Consider the following 18,222-nt stretch of genomic DNA (forward strand, 5'->3'; position numbering starts at 1 on the left):
ACCACCCTGACACACAGCCAGGCTACACCCTTTTGAGAATGACAAGGCAGCTGGAAGTCTTTATCTCAGTGGTGCATTAATGGATGACTGCCAGGCTGCATGATGGCCCCTAACATTTATGGGTATCAGCCTACACACTTTTCCCCTCCCTTTCACACTAAGCTGGAGGGCTATAGGAGGAAGTCCCTAAATTTAAGGGTGCATTACACAGCTTTGTAGACAGGACTCAATCCTAAAATGGATGGAAGAGCAAGACTGCTCAAGCCCTGCTTGGTGGTGAAGCTCTTACCTGACAGTAGCTGGTGGTTGGTTCATCATCGGAAGTGGAGTTCTTCTCTTCTTCTGTGCTGTGCCCTGGACTCCCTGCCTCCCTCCTCTTTGAAGAGAGAAGCCAGGTGTTGCTGTCAGACTCCTTCTGCCCATTTGCATCTCCATCATCTGCATCATCAGCAACTCCGTTCTCCCTACCTATCTGCTCTCCTTTCCCAAGCTCGTTTTGGCTCAAAGAAGAACTGGGCACAACTGGGTTTCCAAACTCCTTTTTATGCAACAGCTGCCTCTGAGCCTCCTTTAGGCTCTTCTGGTAAACCTCCAGCTGACACAAGATGACTTTGGTGTACTGGTTGGGGTCCACCCCTTTGGGGCAGAAGGGGATGCCCCAGTAGTAGTGCACTGTGTCTCTTGCCTCCTCCTGCTTGTGTTTCTCCTCCATCGCATTCTGTAGAGAAAGCTCAGGGGTACTGTCAGGCACCTCGTTCTGCTCTGCATGCTCTGTGGCAACACAGACTTTGGTGGTGTGTTTGGGCTGCGAGGTGTGTTTGCTACCAGCTCCTCCACCACTCCTCCTGGGGCTGCCACATTGCTCTGTGGTCCAGCTTTTCCAGAGCGTGGCTGAGCTCCCGGCTCCAGCTTCTCCTGCAGAATGGCGAGTGCAAGGCAGGGGCTGCTCTTTTGTTTCATGACCTGTTGCTTCGGAAGAGCTGGAGGGGCTTGTGAACAGTCTTCGAGGTGTTAGTCGCCAGGAGCCTGAAGTCGCCCTGCTAAAGGTGGGACTCAAAGAGAAGAGGTCCTCTCCGAGAGTGCTGGGCAACATGTCAATAGAATTACTTTTTGCTGGTGAGGAAGGCTTTTCACTTGACCTTGTCACAGGCTGGCCCTTCCCCGGAGACATGATTATGCTGGATCCTAGTGAGCTTTCAATGATTTCCTGGCTTAACCTCCTCAACACTACCATGGGGCTCCGGGCGACATCCATCTGTCCGTTCCCATCAGCTTTGGTGCTCTGTGAGTGGGAGCTGCACTGGGAGAGAGAGGTGTCAGGGCAAAGCGCCAGACCTCCCGGGATTTCAGAGCCTTCTTTCTCGGCGGGCTGGCTTTGGCCTCGCTTGCCCAGCGCTTCTGCAGACAGCTGAGGGGTTGCATCAGAGGAGACTGAAGGGATTGCATCGGAGGAGACTGAGGGCTGAGAGCTCTGAAAAACAAAAGGTTGATTCTCCGAGAGGAATGTTCTCTATCTCCCTGAGGGAGCCGTCACTGGGACTGCAGACACCCCCCCAGATCAGAACAGGGGGTGTACCCCAAAACAGCAGACAGCTGAGGTTAGACTTTGCAAGCCTTTCACTAGGAATGGCACAAAATAACAACTCTGCAACTGTTAGAGCTCCAGCTCACACTGGAAATAGCTAGGCCCCCAGCTAAACCTTCTTTCACGCAGTATGGCAAAGCAATCACAGAAAGCAATGTAGCTGAAGAACCCTAGTAAGCCTCTTCACAGAAGCACACTTACACTAAGGCTCTCAGCAATGGCCTTCCTCAAGAGCTCCTCCTCTTCCTCTTCCTGACAGTTCACTTGTCTGGCTTCTTGCTCACTCATTTTCAGGGCCAGTGCAAACTGTTCCTCTTCAGTCATCTCTACAGCACAAAGAAAAATGATGATGTCAAGTCACAGCTGCAGGTGTATGCAAACACCCCACATATATCCAGCATGTTGGGAAAGACGTCCAAGGATCCTGCCTCCCCAGGAGCAACACAGACAAAACACCTAAACCTCAGTTTTCCTGAAAAAGTGTCACTAAAACTGTAGCAGGCGACACTAAATGACAAAAGGAACCTGAGTCAGGAACTTCAGTTTGGGTTTCTACAGCCACCTAACCTCTGGGTATGTAACTACAATGGGACACCTCTTCTGGCCTCATCAAACAATACGTTCTACAGCAGCAGAATGCACGTTCAAGGAGAGAGGAAAAGGACAGATTCCCAAAGCATGTTCATTTTTAGGCTCAGCAGCAAGGCAGGATAGAGAACACATCTTCTCTAACACACTTTTTTACTAGCCAAATAGCACGTCTCACTGCCTTCTGACACGCGGATAACTGCAATACCACAGGAGATGCACCCAAGAGCAAAAGAGCTACATGTTTTTCACCCCAAGCCGCAGGTGGAAAGCTCTGTGGAGGATAATGTTACTGGCTCGATGGTATTATGGAGGATCTTTCACATGCATACATCCCCCTTCTGCTCACATCACCACCCCACTGCATCACTAAGTCAGTCATGCATGGGAAACAGGATTCCTACAGTTGCAACCGCTATTTCAGCAGAAAATTTCTTCCTGAAATATTCCTCACTCAGAGCAAACCAGAAGCAGAGACTGGCTATTTAGAAACAAAGCAGTTAGTTACTTTGGAAAGGGCTTATTTACTTAGATTCAATTGAACACTTTCACTATGCTTAAAATATACAATGCCTGCAGAACGGAGTGCAGCTTGGAAAACAACTCAACAGCACTCTCAGGAGCTGAAAAATACATCTTCTCACTCGAAACAAATTGACAGATTTCCTTCAAAACCCGCTTCCTCCTTCAGGCAGAATCCTGCACGCGCCATCTCATGCATGAGCCAAAAGGCTTGCTCTCCGACGGGCTCAAAGAGCTTGAAGAGGCACAATGTGAACAAGAAGGCTGCCCAAGCACAAAACATGCCTTCAATGCAGCCACTTTAAGAGACAGACGTTTCCCTGGATAAAGATGCACTCAGAAGTGCCAAGCTCCCATTTCCTAACCCATCCTCTTCCTACCAGCTGCTACTGAAATAGAGCAGCGCAGCCTCCCTGGAAGCAGCCTGGGATTGCACTGGTCTTAGCAGAGCCCGAGCATCGCGGCAGGACTGCATTGAGGTGCATCCACACAGCAGCAGGCTTGGCTTCGCTTTGCTTTGCCCTTCCCCCAGCACGTTGCTAATGGCAGGCTGGTTCTCCCCGACCCAAGCAGGATCTGAAGCATTTTTGGACTGTTCTGATTACCAGCCGTGGATTCCTTTACGCGTCCTACTAAATCAGCGCTCAGCTTTAGGTAGGGTTGGGGTTTTTTTTAATTTCTTTAAAAATTAAGAAAGAGGTTGAAGTGAAGGCAGACTGCAGTGCTCTCAGGGCTCGTGGGGATCTTTTGTCCTTGGACAAAGTCACTCTGTAATGTTACAGCCAGGAGGGACCAGGAGAAAAAAAAAAAGCATGCTTTAATGGAAAGCACACAACAGCCCAGTGTATGAGGAAGGCTCCCATCCCCAAGAACAGCAGTAATAGGCAGTGTTTCCACAATACCAAACACCTCCTGAGCATTCAGTCAGTGCGTGCTGATTTGTTTCCCTGCCCAAACCATCACAGCAATCAGGCCAGATCCTGCAAACTCTGACATGTGCAAGAAAACCAGTGCACGTGATCGCTGCCCTGCAACACAAGACTCTCCACGTGCTTAAATTAAAACGGGAGCCTGAAGTGTTCACCCGTTCACGCCATCAACATCCATGAAGCTTAATAAAAAGAAACATTTTTTGGCGAGTTACTACTGTACATTTTGTTTTCGTCTCCCTCCCTGGCAGAGCAATTTCCCCTCTGGGGACAAGGAATGTGCCAGACAAATGCTGCCTCTGGCAAAGAAACCAGCGACAAACAAGATGCACTTAGAGCACGGTTCCAGTTGAGTAGGTGCTCCAGACACAGGGAAATCTCAACTTTAAATCCACCTGGCATTACACTGGGGAGAGCAAACAGCAGCTCTGCTCATCCCTTCCAGGAGACCTGACCTGCTTTAAGCTGAGCGGTCTGGAACTGACAGGGGTTTGTGCTTCACATTTGATCACTTCTCAGCACCATGGGGTTTATTAAACTTGATGTTGATTGCACTGGTCATAATTTACGATGATTAGAAATCCAGAGTGTTGAGTTGTCCCCCAACCGATGCGTGCAAACAGACCTCTGGAGCACTGCAGGAGGGATTGGGCTGCTTTGAGGCGTGCAGCAGAGGCGAGCTGCACTTCCCGAGCCCTCAGGAGGAATAACCTCTCTCCCTCTGGACAGACACACTCTGTTACACAACTCAGAGACACTGTGAGCCTCGAAGCAGCCTGTTCCCACTGCCGGGGAAGCGCCAGCACAACCAGCTGGGAATCCTGCGTCTCACACTCCAATATCCACTCGCCACCCATCCATCCCAACACAGCAGGAGATCCCAGAGCCTCTCCAGGGACCAGGGCATCCAAGAGACCCACAGATGGGAAGGAGGGGTCAGGGAGAAACTATTTTTAAGTCATTGCAGCCCTAAACAAATTAAACCATTTCAGAGCCTTTTTAAATGCTAATACGGCAATTTGCTAAGCGATTTATGTTCCATTTTGACATTTGCAAAGTGAATTAGATGCAAACCCCCACGAGTTGTAGTTCTAACACTTACTAATAAGAGTTTTACTCAAAAATAATGGAAATGCGGGACCTCGGTGTTTCCAGTATCCAAAGTGCAATCACAGTAAAAACATTTGAACAAGCTTTAAAGCACTGACTTCTTCTAGAAAAAAAATATATATATACTTCTTTAGGGTTTATATCTCCATTTATCCTGGGAGGATGAAACGTCACAGATATATTTTAGTTATGGCTTTAGGTTAAAATGAATAAACCCACAACAAAGCAAAAACGGGAGGATACGCTTTATAGCCAGAGCCTGCAAATACCGGAAATTTTCCAGTTTTGAGGAGAAAGCACTTGCTCTACCCAGAAGCACCGAATCTTTACAAAAGGCCAATTTGCCTCGCAATTCAAAGAATTTATTTAAAGACACTGAGAAAAATAATTACTACTTCACATCTTAATTTGCCTAAGAGCAAACACCAAAAGTCTAATTATAGCTTCCCATGAACGAGAGAACAGACCCATCATCACACGTGCTTAAACAAGCGGCCGCTCCAGCCGATCGGCACCAGGCACCCCCAACCTCCTGCACTTCAAGAAGGCAAATGTGCACACTGAAACAAAGGCAGCTTTGGCCCCAGGAAAATTATTATCTAGAACTTGTTCAGCACGGGACACGCACAGAGGGTTCCAACTCCCACAAAGAGCCAGGCTGTTTCATGCTATGGCCTTAGGCCTCTATTAAAAACAATTTAATTCACACAAGCCCTCTGAGGACTCACGAGCCCAACTGCTGCTGCTTGCAGAGCACTCGTGTACTCCACTTTGTTCAGTGATTGCTCTGGGTTTTGCAGAAGACAACATCTTTCTCATTTTAACACGTTCTGAACTTGACATGCTAGATGGATCGCTGCCTTGCGGACCACAAAGAAAACGGATCCGCTGGGGCAGAGCAACGGTCCACCTGCCTGGCCATGCTCAGCAATCTCTTTTGCTTGTACAGAAATCCAGACATACTATATGCAGAATATGAGTGGGAACATCCCAGCCTATTCCCTTTGGTATCTCTTTACAGACTTGTAGTCCGTGAATGCATTTAATCCCTTATTAAAGCTGCTGATACTGACCCCTCCACAACCTCCTGTGACAGAAACTTCCAGGAGCTCACCACATGCTGCGTGAAGCATTACTTCCCTTCACCCGTTTCAAACCTCTATCTCTCCTGCTATTTCCACTGACTGCACCCTGGCTGCAGGAGCCGGTAAACAACAGCTCTGAGCTCAGCTGAGACACTGTCTTCCCGACATGAACTTTGATCCCACCATCCTCTCCTAAGAGAGCAGCCCCAGGCTTTCCAGTCTCTCCTCATAAGACAGCTGCTCCATGCCCTTCATGGTTTGGGTTGCCATTCTCTGGATGTGCCACTGTGTCCCAGGGATGCAGAGACCAGAACTGCACACAGCGCTGTTGATGTGGGTGCACCAACGCTTTATATAACAGCAAAATGACGTAAACCAAATCTCTTGTTTTTAACACCCTTCCTTATGATGCCCAACGTTGCTGGCTTCTCCAGCTGCCCCCGCGCTTTGAGCCGATGATTTCAGAGAACTGTCAGCTGTGACTCAAATCTTTCCCGAGCTGTGACTGCCAGGTCAGAGCATCATGAAGTTTCAGGGAAAGACAGCAGCATAGGGGTCAGAACAGGAAAGCAGTTTGTGACTGACAGCGCTTTCACATCGACTTCAACCCATTTTGAAAGCCAGTGAGGCACCGACACCCTCGCACACTTATTCTGGAAGAGCACCAGTCCACGCACACGCCGCCTGGGGAACAAAGAAGTGACAGCATGCCTATTCAGAAAGGCAGATTTTACCCCTGAGAAGGGTCTTCTCAGAGAGCTCTGCATCCCCAGGCACATCACAGCCTTTCTGCCAGGGAAATAATCTCCAACACAAAGAGCTGAAGCTGCTCAGCACCAGTCTACTTCCCCAGCCCCATGCTTGAGACCTACGTGCAATTTTTCTTTTAGCAGCAAACTTCGTTCTATCCAGATGTTGTTTTGCTCTCTTCTTCTGCAATCCACTCTCTTCCTTTGAATCCTGTTGTAATGGAAAACAACATGGTGAGCGCATACAATATGTAAGAAATACTACCAGCCCCCACCCCCCTACCGCTCAGATACAAACACTGGTTCAAGAACCAGCCTGTTTGTGTGAAATTTGAATTCCAAACATAATTCAAGCACATTCTGTAACTATTAAAAGCTGTGTGATAAGCATAACGAGCAAAAAGAGTTACAGACTGACATAAACAGAGAAGTAGGAGAGACAATAGACTTCATGCCAGTCACCACCATGCACTGCACCTGCTGCCCATGATTTTAGAGAGAATTTGTTTGGCCCTGCTGAAACATTGGTGTCTGTAAGCACTCAAACCAGAAAAACTAAACCTTTCTTAAACTGAACATCCCACACCTGTAAGCCAGGACCCTTTACTGCCACACAGCTTCCAGTGTGCTGCCCAGACAACTTCACGTGACCCAAACTGGAATCCCAGTCACTTTCTGAGGGACTCACACTAATGCACCACGAGGGCAGGAGAGACAGCTGTATGTACTCCTGGTGCTGTTCCCTCACTGTATCACCACAAGCGTTTCATTTTTAAGCTTGAATACTTCAGAAATGTGTCATCTTGAGGCCTCCCAGAAGAATAGCCACACGAACAACCAACGTGCTTGCTGCTTTAAGCACACAGCCTGCAACAGGAACGGTCACAGCCTTAATTGACATAAATTTATGCAAGTTGCTGTCCTAACGGTTTAAGTGAGGGCGTACACATTACCGAAGGCTGGCACCGGACCCCTTCCAATTTGTCTCTCTAAATCAGGTAGGATTAGAATCAAACCCAGCGTTCCAGGCAGCGACCCATGCCTGGCCAGGACGGGGCTTCACATGGCTCCATCTGCAGTTGGTTTTGCTGCCCACGAGAGCCACAGCAAACTGGCCACTGGCTTGTGCCTCATACCATGTTCTGCACCAGGAGGAGGCTGCAAAGGACGCACGTGGCTTGGGCTGCTTTTGTGCAAATGGATACACTGCTTATATTCAAGTGTAATCAGTCTCTGCTGTCTGTTGCCTGTGTTTCTGAACCTGCCAAGTCCTTTGGACTGCACCTCTACGCTGAGTTTTGTTCAAGACATCTCCAGCTTTAGTGTTATCTGTAGATTTTATTAATGTATGTACACCACTTGCTCCCTCTTACAGATCATTAACGAGGATGTTAAAACACACACAGACCTAATATTGATCCTCCTGGCCTCAGCTTTACATCTCTCCCAAACGAGCTTCTCTTCTGTTCATCACCAGCTTTTGCTGACAGTCTTTTAGCAGGATTTCAATCCAGGAACGTTACTATCTAGACTAAATTGAATTATTTATCCAACTAAGATTTTGCCAGACATACTATTAAGTGGTTTCCTGAAACCGTAGTACATTACAGCTTTTACGTGCCCTAATACCTACACCATCCCTCACTTCCACTGATTTGAGAATCGGCTCACAACAAGGCAGCAATCATGCTCGGCAAGTCCCCAAATGCACTCATGCTCACACAAAGAGGTTTTCCTCTTTGACCAATTCCTTCTCTTCCCCACACAGCCTGGTGCTGGTTGCCCATTTCCAAGATCTGTCCCTATGTCTCCAAAAGGCTGCTTCATACCCAAGGTCTCTTTTGCTAGAAGATGGATGCTCTCTACTTCTGAGCCTGCCTAGCTCACGCTCAGCAAGCGAACTCCTCTCTGTCCCAGGGCTCTGGTATGTCACCCTTCTCCAGTTTTCCATAAGCCACAGGTTCTCCTGCTCCAACTCACCCTGCCTTTGCCTGCAGTGGCAGCCCCACACTGACCTTGCTGGTAGCTCACACCTGAGGGAGCGGGGATCGTATCAGGATCACACCAGGATTATATGTTGGATGAGTTTAAGCAACAGCTCTCCTGCTCTCCCCTAAAGCCCTGTCTAACAACGCTAAACCTACTCCAGCTTAAGACAGGGGCAATTTAATCCTAGCAGGCTCTGTAAATCCCCAGCTCTTCTCTCTAGACATCAATCTTCCCCTCATCACTCTTGCACTTGCCAGAAGGTCAACCCTGACACTCTCATCTGCAGCTCTCTTCCAGGGCACCGATGTGATTTACGAGCGCACCAAACTTTCCACGGCTGCCAGTGTCTGCTCAGTGCCCAGAGACACAGGGTTACAACACGCACCACGGGACAGGACGAGGCTCTGACACCACCGGGGCTCAGAGGGGAACGGCACGGATTCACCACACAGCCAAGTACGTGTCGTGGTTCCCCGTGCTGGGTCCTGAAGAATCTCGACATTTACAACAGCGGCAGGAGCAAAATGATTGCAGGACACGTGTTCTATGAACCTCATAGATTTGAGAAAGATGTTTAAATTGCTTCGCAGCGTTCTGCCGAACAGCCACATACAGCAAACCGCTGAAGCAAATCCAATTAATCCTGATGGGCCAAAACACACACACACATCTCCATTCCAAGAATTCTTAAATCTTCTTTATTTTTAAACCCAGAAAATAAAACATACCTTTTAATTAGGATTTATGGCTGTTTGTACCTCTGCTGGGAGAGAGCCTCGCGGGCCCCGGAGTGCTCTGCATAAATGCAGGCATGGATGGTAGAAACAGAAGGGGCCAAGAAAATTCAGAGAACACAACAGGGCTTGCTCCTCCTGACCCAACCTTTTAATGCTCATCTGTCTACAAGGATAATAGGAACTCAGGGGGCCACTCAACCAACTGCCTTTCTAATAAGATCACTAGTCCAAAAATAATCTTAATCAATTAAAATATTCCCAAACTGCAGCCAATACTCTTAGTTACAAGGTCATCTCCAACACACAACTTCCAGGGGAAACTAATTATTATAGCAGAGGCGAGGTGGGAACTGCGCACCTCTGCTCAGTGCCAGCCTGGATAGTGTTTCTCCTCCTTTGCTGTCAATTTAAAGCATAACGGCCAGAAGGAATCCAAATTCTCTTCCTGTGTGTCAGGCTCTGCAGTTTAATTTATGATGCTCTCTTATGAGCAATTCCACTGTCAGCATTGTACACAGATCAAGAAAAAGACGCGTTTCCAAAGTTCCCTACACATTTAGTGGAACACAGCCACTATTCTTCCTTGGTTTTCAAACCTGCTTGGTTTTGCCAGACAGCAGGAAATCAAATTCCCATTTTAAAAATGCTTTTGCTCGTATTTAAGAGAACCTGACTCTGCCAGCAGAAACAGATACAGTTCCACTTGCTTCTAAAAGCCCGTAAATGGAAGCCACTAGCCAGCCTCCCACATCCTGCTCCTTCAAATCCACATCACAAACCACAGAAGTCAGCTTCTACTGACTCAGGGAAGGAAAAGCTACAGAATAATGTCTCCATAGCTAACAGTGCAGACTGCAAAGTCAAAAGGTCTGGGTAATTCTACTGCTCAACGGCAGCTGGGACCATCTAACAATAGGGCACAACTAAGCACCACACGTCCTGCATGGGAAATATGCAGATGAAAACCAGACTAATTTATTTTTAAAAGCCAATTAGATGTTGGAAGTGCCACGGTTGACTCTAGCCAAGACTGCTGCTGAAATTAATATCACACCCTACTTTATTAGTCTCTGACTTCAGTTCAGAATCTGTTTCAGCCCTGCTCTGTCTTTCAGCTCATTAGAACAAACCTGCTGGAAATGGAGACTTGAACAACGAGACACAACAGGGCTCGCACCAGACACGCAGTCCTGACACACGGGAGGGAGGCCTCCACAGAAAAAAGGGTTTTTACTAGGCTGTGAAGAGCCTGGAATCAGACCAATCTGACTTCCAAGGAGCAAATGTAGCAGAGCTGCTGAGCCTCCTTGGGAGAACGCTCACATTGCCTTTTCCTCTGGGAACTGGTGGCACGGGGTCCCTCGGTAGCACAGCAGAGCCCGTAGGGACAGCAGGGCGCAGCAGCAACGCTCCCACATGGCTCTCCTTCACTCAGATGGTCGCGGGCACTGCCATCTGAGCTGCAATGTTGAAAGATGTCCCTCAGGCCAGACATGTGCCCACTGCACTTGAGAACAGGACAGGGCGGTGCCTGGGTATTCCAGCCGATGCCCAAATGCACCTCCCTCTTCCTACCCAAACCAACACCTGATCTGAACATCAACACACGCTGCTACTTACCCAGACTGTGACTATCTCCAAACACAAGAATACTCAGGCAATGGGATGTTCCACACCAAAGGGAATACAGGGATGCCATGCAGAAATAGATGGCACTGTCACCCTGGAGCCTTGTTGTGTTCCCCAGGGTCTGGCAGAGCTGACGAACCTGCCAGAAAAAGCCTGCGAGACTTCATATAGATGCTACAAGCGGAGGCAGGTATTCTCAAAGCTCCCAAAGGATCTACCCAGGAAAAACAGACCCTTCTGAAAAGTCTCACAGCAGATCAGCAGCTTTTCGGGATCACCTGCACTGAAGGTTGCAGATCAGTCAAACAGATCAGCACAACTACAGCACCCCTGGCTGCACTCAAAGCTCACGCCTGGCCAGCTCTCCTGTGCAGTGACCATCACCTTCCAGACCTCCTGAAACCCTGAAGGTCAGAGAGTCTTTAGCAACAACCCAGTTGAAGAAGGAGGGTCAAGAGACACCAGGAGTTGCTATGCTTAGAGAGCGCTTTCTTGGGCGCTACTTGAAATATTGTGTATTTGTGAATGGCCAACCCGTCTTCTGGGGCAAGCAATTCCCCACAGGATTTAAATAGTCAGGGGAGACAGGAACCACTTGGCTCATTCACCATGTCTGTGTTTCAGAGACACAGTCTGCACGAAAAAGGTCATCTCCTCTTGTTTCCACAAAGCCAGAGAGATTGTTCTTATTTTGTCTGACCCTTCCCAAAATGGGAGAAGTGTTTCACAAATCCAGGATTATATATAGCAGAGATCAGAAAGCCCCATGTCCAGAAAACTTCCCTCTGATGCAGCTCTGCAGATGCCAGAGCACAGACATGAGCGAAGAAAGAAAACTTGGCAAAATAACATGGATGAGCTTGATAATCCAGCATGACTGAAAAATTCCTAGGAGAGGCAGTCTGCCAAAGATCATCAAAAGTGAGAAGCTGGAGGCTTTCCAGGTGCAGCTGCTACAAGATCTGCTGGTCTGGAAGCAGAACTAGGGACTTGTTCTATAGATACCTGCCAAGAGACTGCCAAGGAAGAAAGCCATCGAATCAATGATGCCCAAATTGTCCTTGTAGCTTTTGATTCATAAGGAACCATGTCCTAACAGATGCAAGATTAATTGAGAATGTATTGTTCTCTAAAATTGCTATTGATCTGAGCTTCCCACACCTCTTCTTGAACACATAACAAGGTCTTACTAGAGCAAGAACAAGAGTTACAAGGTTCAAAATTGAAATTCAACTTGATGTACACTGAAAAGCTGAGACAGTTACAGAAGCCAGACAGTTATGTTGTTGAGATCCTAAGTAAATCACATTTTTGGGTTTGATTTTGCAGAAAACAACATGACAAGAGACTGTGGTACTGGATCTGGAAGCTGATGACTCACAGAAAGAAAGAGACTGAACTGAATAAATCCACTCATTCAACTGACTGAACTGTTGTCACTTAAACAGAACCTAATTGGTTCTTTAACGGCCTCTCTGAGCATATCCTTTTCTGTAATATGACCGATTATGCCATCAGAATTTATTGTTTATAGATAAACTTACAGAACAGTCAGGGAGCCTAACCTTTTTATAGATGTGTTTTAAGAGACGTTTGTTTCGTCTTTTTCAGATACGTGCACATTGAGATGAATAATTGCAGACAATAACAGGTCCTGATCTTTTATGTACTGCAGCAGCTCTTATAGCTGCTGATTTCTTTTTTCCTTATAGGTTTCACAATAAAGGCCAGTGATGCAGCAGACATCTGAAGTTAACTTAGCATATTGCAGAGCTAAGGGTTTAACCCCACTGAACTATTACTGCCATATGTTCCATTTCTTTCAGGGAATTTCCCAATGGGAAAGAACTCAGACAATGTGAAGAAAAAACATCAAATATCATTTGCCCTACAGCTTCTTACTGTTTATTTCTAGTGCTTTTCCCCTCCTCACATGATAATCGCCTTATTGTAGAGAAGCACGCTGCAGATGTGGGAGCAAAGGGGACCTGATTTAAGATCTACAGCTTCAGAGTAAACCAAAATGCTTTTGAAAATGGTGGAATTACGAAAAGCAGCTTAGGATCCCCAATCACCGGCAAGACAGAGAAAAGCCTTAGAAGTCATACATTAAAAAAAATTTATTCTAGTAATTTCCTCTTGTGTACCTCACTAAGCTGAGGACAGATTCTCAGGGCCCTGGGTCTCCCCCAGGTGGGAGTCCCTGCGCTCACCCCCATGCCAGTGTGACAGACACAGACATTTCAATCTTTTAGGGTAAGGCTGATGTTTGTAAGACGATGCTAGGGATCATGATTTGAGCCCTTACATCTTAGCTAGGCACACCCACACCGCAGTTCACCTTTACACCCTATGAAAGTGGGTTAAAAACTCAGGCTCCTGTAATTCAGGATCAGTTCACTAGACACCAGCTGTGTCTGAGCTATTCACAAGCCTGTGTTCTGAAACATTTCCTTATCTATTTGCACATAACACAAAATCACGTTTCTACGGTTTAGCTAGAAATCAATCAAATAGAAATTATGAAAAAAAGATTTGTAAAGGGATTGAGGAAAGGTTACTTTTAAATTACGTTTCAAATTCAGTTCTGAGAGGATTTGGTTATCAAATCCTAGACTCATAACTCGCCCTCACGAAGCACACCAGTCATTTCCTAGTAAAATAGGATTTGATTCACCGCATGTGTAAGAAAAGGAATGGCACAATGCCCTCTGTGCAAAGCCTAACCCCGGCACATACGGTGTGGGATGATCGGACACACTCGTGCAACAGCAGGGCCCAGTGGACTCGGGACACCACAAACCAATCACTGACCTCTCCATCGCTGTCAGAGATAACAATAAACGCATCCACAAAACTGCGCTTCTTCTTGGCATTGGCTGGGTTCCTCTTCTCCCGCTCCTCTTCCTCCCCATCCTGACCACGGGAGTCCAGGCCTTCTGTGGGCTTCTTCTTTCTCGGCATCCTTTACTCTGAAACACAGGGAAAGATTAAAAGCCATTTGTTTCCTTCCAATTTAGATTTCCCCTAACAGCCATCCTTTTTTTGCTATTTTTAGGCAAAATACCCCAGGCATCAGAACCTCATTACAAAGCGTGGTGGATTTAGCGTTACTGGGAGCCACATGCACTAGTCACCACTCATCTAGTTAAGAACGCTTTATTACAGCTGATTGCTAAAAAGGGGTCTCAGGGGAACAGCAACACAGACCAAAGCCACTCCGAATGCCCTTGCTCCAAAGCAACGAGGCTTTCCTCTTAGCTTCTCCTGTTAAAGCTCCTCAGCAAACCACTCCAAAGCATCACTTCACAGGAGGTCTCCCACCTTCTGACACAGCCCCGAACTTCCCCTCCTCAGCCCCACACCTCCTGCCCTGGTGCAGAACAATCCAGGCTGTGGCAGAGGATCAAGCTGAATCGTGCATGCCAGACAAGAAACCACTGCAGCACAGCCATTTGTCAGCCTTTATATTCAACAAAACAAGGGGGAAAGGCATGTTTCTCAAAGGATGCTGTTTTGCTCTCAGCACAGCAGCTCCATGGAAGGCTGTGCCAGCACAACAAAAAGGGAAAAGGCAATGGTAGAGGGAGGTGGGAAACAAGACAACAGGTTTATCTTGCAGCCTGGATTTCTCAATGAGCATCAGCCCCTGGAAATCCTCTGTGCAGATATGCCCAAACCATTCGCATTAAAGAAGGCACTTGACAAGCAGGGAGGAACCTGCTGAGCATTACCAGTGCCAACCTGAGTGCTCTGAGAACAGCACAATTGAGGGCAGGTGCCCACACAATGCAAGCCGGCACTTAAGTGTCTCCTTTGCTTGCCAGCCCATAGGCTGTTGGAAGGAGATGCACAGCAAGCATTTGCTGCTTTGATCAAAAAGGACTCGGACAAGAGGATTTGGAAGAGAACTAGGCGAATGAGAGCAGCAGGATGGCACACAGAGACAAACCACCCTTTCCTGCCTATGTTTGCCATTCAGCAAATAACTTGACAATCCCAATTCCTGAACTGTGATCTAAAAGAGACTTATAAAGCAGGCTGAGCACGATCAGCTCTGTTTAAGTTAGAATTAAACATATGTGGAGCGGTTAAGCAGCAAGCCCCTTGTTACACACCAGAGAACGGCAGAGCTGGAAATGCAAGTCAAGCTGGCTGGTTCCCAGACCAGTGTCCTTCCACAGGATCATTCTGCCTTCCTTCAAGATCACTGAAATAGCTCAAATGTGCTGCTTAGATCTAAAATAAGAGTAAGAGAAGATGCAACAAAGATCCTACATTACCCAATATAGTCAAACCCTCCTCTGCAACACCACAAAATTTCAAACAGCCACTGTGTGTAGAAATGCTAATGAGCAAGAAGTTCAAAATCCCCATCGACTCTTAAAAACAGCAGTGTGCTGCTCCATCTACAGTCCAAGGCAGCAAGGTGAGACTGAGAGAGGAATTCATGCATTGCCTCCCTACTATATGCAGCCTTCACAAGCTCCCTCAGCCTCTCTGCCTCCCTTCCTCTGCAAACACATGCACACACATGCCTAGAGACAAAAGATTATTATCCTGGTGAGTCATGATTCGCGCCGAAGGTTTGCTGAGCTCTCTGAAGACAGAATATCATACGCAGCTCCAGAAAGGGCTGCGAGGACCACTGCAGTCCACAAATGTTTGCCTGCTTAGGAAAGGGAAATAGAAACAAGCGCTGTTTTTGGAAAAGCACTAGCTCTTGCAAAACAAAGCTGTTCTGCTCCAGCTGAACTGAACTCGGCTCTTTTTGGAATAGCCTCATTATACTCCCTCCATTTTTTTATCTTTTGCTCCAAATGGTGTCTTTGCCCTCATGCTCAGAGAGATGAGCAGGGCCTCTCGCCCAGTGGCTGAGAATGATCCCCACAAAGGGCAGCCTCGAGGTGGGAACGCTCCCTTATCAGAAGGGAAACACTTACACAGGCACGAGGATGGGGAGGAGCACAGGAGAGGCCTCTGCCTCCAGTACAGGAGCCTACGCAGGGTCACTCCGCTTCTAGAGAGACAGCCTGTACGCCTTTTCACCATGAAACAAGAGCGAACAGCAACAAGCAACTGCCACCCGGCTTTTAAATCGACGCTGGTATCAGCTCTCCTCTGACTCTGCGATACATCTTCTGCTTGATGCGCTGTGCTAAATAAGAGATCACTGAGAAATATCAGCTAGAGTTATGATGAGTCACCTAACTCCAACATTTAAAGGAAAGGGGGAAAAAAAAAAAAAAAAGATGTAACCACACAACTCCCACAACACTTCTGAAAATGAAAGGACTTGTGGCAAAGAGCCTCTGTAAATGTAACTAAGGGAACAAGACAAGGAAGAGATCACTTGTAGCTGTGCTAGTCTGAGGCTGTGAGTGGGAGAAAGCAGTAATAGCTTTTATTAGACAAGCTGGTATAGCTGAGGGAAGAAAACAAGCATCAGAGCACACACCCCCTCCCCCTTCAAGTGGGGAAGTTAAGCACAGCAGCTGTATTTTGCTTTTTGCACTCTTGGAAAGGACAGTTGCTAGTACCTGAGGTGACGATACCTGCTCTCATGCTCAGTGAGAGAGGCCAAACACTGAATTATCCAAGACTACTTTTGCAGTTTGGGTGACAGACTCGTTCTCCAGTTATCCTTTTATTTCCCCAACTCTGAATTTAAGGTAATTTCTTTGTAAATGCTCTGACAGCAAAGGTGACCCCCTGACAAGGGGCTTGCGTATGCCATGCTTCTCCAGTCACATTTTTAGGGATATCCTTGAAGATCCCCAACTTGTGATTATTTGTCATTTTCCCTCTCATCTATCATTTTGATGAATCAGAAAGCAATTACCGACAGAATAATTCTAAATCTTGACACTGCAGCTACAGACCTGCCAAGCTGTGACAGCTTGAAAAATGCTTGAAAACGAAGCCAAAAATGAATGACTCTCATCCCCGGATGAGTTTCTGAGCCGTTTGAGACACAGGCTGTCGCTTTGTAAACAACTCCCCCCACCTCAGGAAGGAGAAACACAGCAGCAGAGCGAAGCGGCTCCATCACTCCAGCAGGTCAGCACCGCACGCCTCCCTGGAAATATCATCCCTGGACCCTCGCTCGACCCAGCAGGCAGCGCCCAGCTGATGCTCTGCGAGCAGCAGGACACGAGGGCTCACAGTGCCGCAGGGGAGAGGAATCGTTGACAGGATTTCATCCTGTTCCTAGGGTTGGCTCTTCTTGAGAAGGGGCGCAGGGACCGCAGAGGCGCCTGCAAATGCTGCTGAGCTCTGCGGGAGATGCTCACGGCCCGGCTTCCCTGCAGGCCAGCCCGAGCAGGGCCCGCACACAGCACCTTTCCCTCCTCTACGGGGAGAGGGGGGAGCGCAATCCTCCCCTTGGCACCAACCTCAGGCACTCCCATTCCCATTCGAGGCTCGCAGGGAGCCGGGCAGGGATGGGGTGAGGGCTGTGGGGCGAGAAGCAACCTGGGGGGAGGCAGAGGGGTCCCAGGCGGGATGGGGGTGACTGGGAGGGAGGGGATCGGCCGTACGGGGGGAACCCAAAGGGTAGGGAGCCGGGGGGAGAAGGCGGGGAGAAGGCAGGGAGCGAGGGGAAGGGAGGGAGCTAAGGGGGGGTGAAGGTAGGGAGCCGGGGGAGAAGGCAGGGAGCGAGGGGAAGGGAGGGAGCCAGCCCCGGCAGCGGGGCCCGGAGGGGCAGGAGCCGAGGGCCGGCCCCGGGAGGGCGCCTGGGGCCAGTTTTGGGGTGTCCTCCTCGGGGGGCGGCCCCGGGGGAAGGGCCACGGTGCCCCCTCCCCGCTCCTGGGGCTAAGGACTAGGACGCAGCCCCCGAGGGAAGCGACACCGGAGGTCCCAGTCCCGGGGCCGGTGCCGAGGTCCCCTGGGGCAGCCCCGGTCCCGGTGCGGGGACACCCCGGGGCCGGGCAGCCCCGGGGCCAGGCCCCGCAGGGCACAGGTACTCACCGGGCCCGCTGGGCCGGTGCCTCCCGCCGCGGCCGCGGGGCTCCCGCCGCGCTCAGGCTGCCGGCGGAGGCCTCGGTGCCCGCACCCAAGATGGCGGCGGCGGCTTCGCGGCGCGTCACGTGGGCGGTGCCGCTTAGCGAGCGGGCGGGCGGCGAACCGGGCCCCGAGGGAACCGTGAGTATCGACGCCTCGTCCCTGGAGGAACCGTCGCCATCTCCTCGCCCGGTACCGGGCGCTCCAGTGAGCACCCGTTCCCCGGGAGGAGGGAAGCGCGGCGTGGTGGGCGCTCTAAGCCCCCACCCGCGTAGCCTCAGCACCTTAAGAGCCACC

The 18,222-nt window shown here is 49.0% G+C and overlaps 1 protein-coding gene across 4 annotated transcripts in view; it reads right to left on the reverse strand.

Annotated features, from left to right (window-relative positions):
- Positions 1-18,012, reverse strand: part of UIMC1 (ubiquitin interaction motif containing 1) — a 38,696-nt gene extending 20,684 nt beyond the window's left edge. The window contains exons 1-5 of one of the 4 annotated variants that reach the window (XM_069869344.1): positions 17,889-18,012; positions 13,738-13,895; positions 6,692-6,779; positions 1,787-1,911; positions 290-1,471 (exon numbers count right to left, since the gene is read on the reverse strand). In XM_069869344.1, coding sequence (XP_069725445.1) covers positions 290-1,471; positions 1,787-1,911; positions 6,692-6,779; positions 13,738-13,887 — 1,545 coding nt within the window. In that variant the 5' untranslated portion in view covers positions 13,888-13,895; positions 17,889-18,012. Of the gene's footprint in view, positions 1-289; positions 1,472-1,786; positions 1,912-6,691; positions 6,780-13,737; positions 13,896-15,041; positions 15,163-16,805; positions 17,110-17,888 lie in introns of those variants that run through there. The other 3 variants (XM_069869345.1, XM_069869347.1, XM_069869346.1) reach the window with 3 other exon arrangements.
- Between the last annotated feature and the right edge of the window lie 210 nt (positions 18,013-18,222).

This window comes from Phaenicophaeus curvirostris, chromosome 15 (genome assembly GCF_032191515.1).
Source record: "Phaenicophaeus curvirostris isolate KB17595 chromosome 15, BPBGC_Pcur_1.0, whole genome shotgun sequence".
Lineage (NCBI taxonomy): Eukaryota > Metazoa > Chordata > Aves > Cuculiformes > Cuculidae > Phaenicophaeus > Phaenicophaeus curvirostris.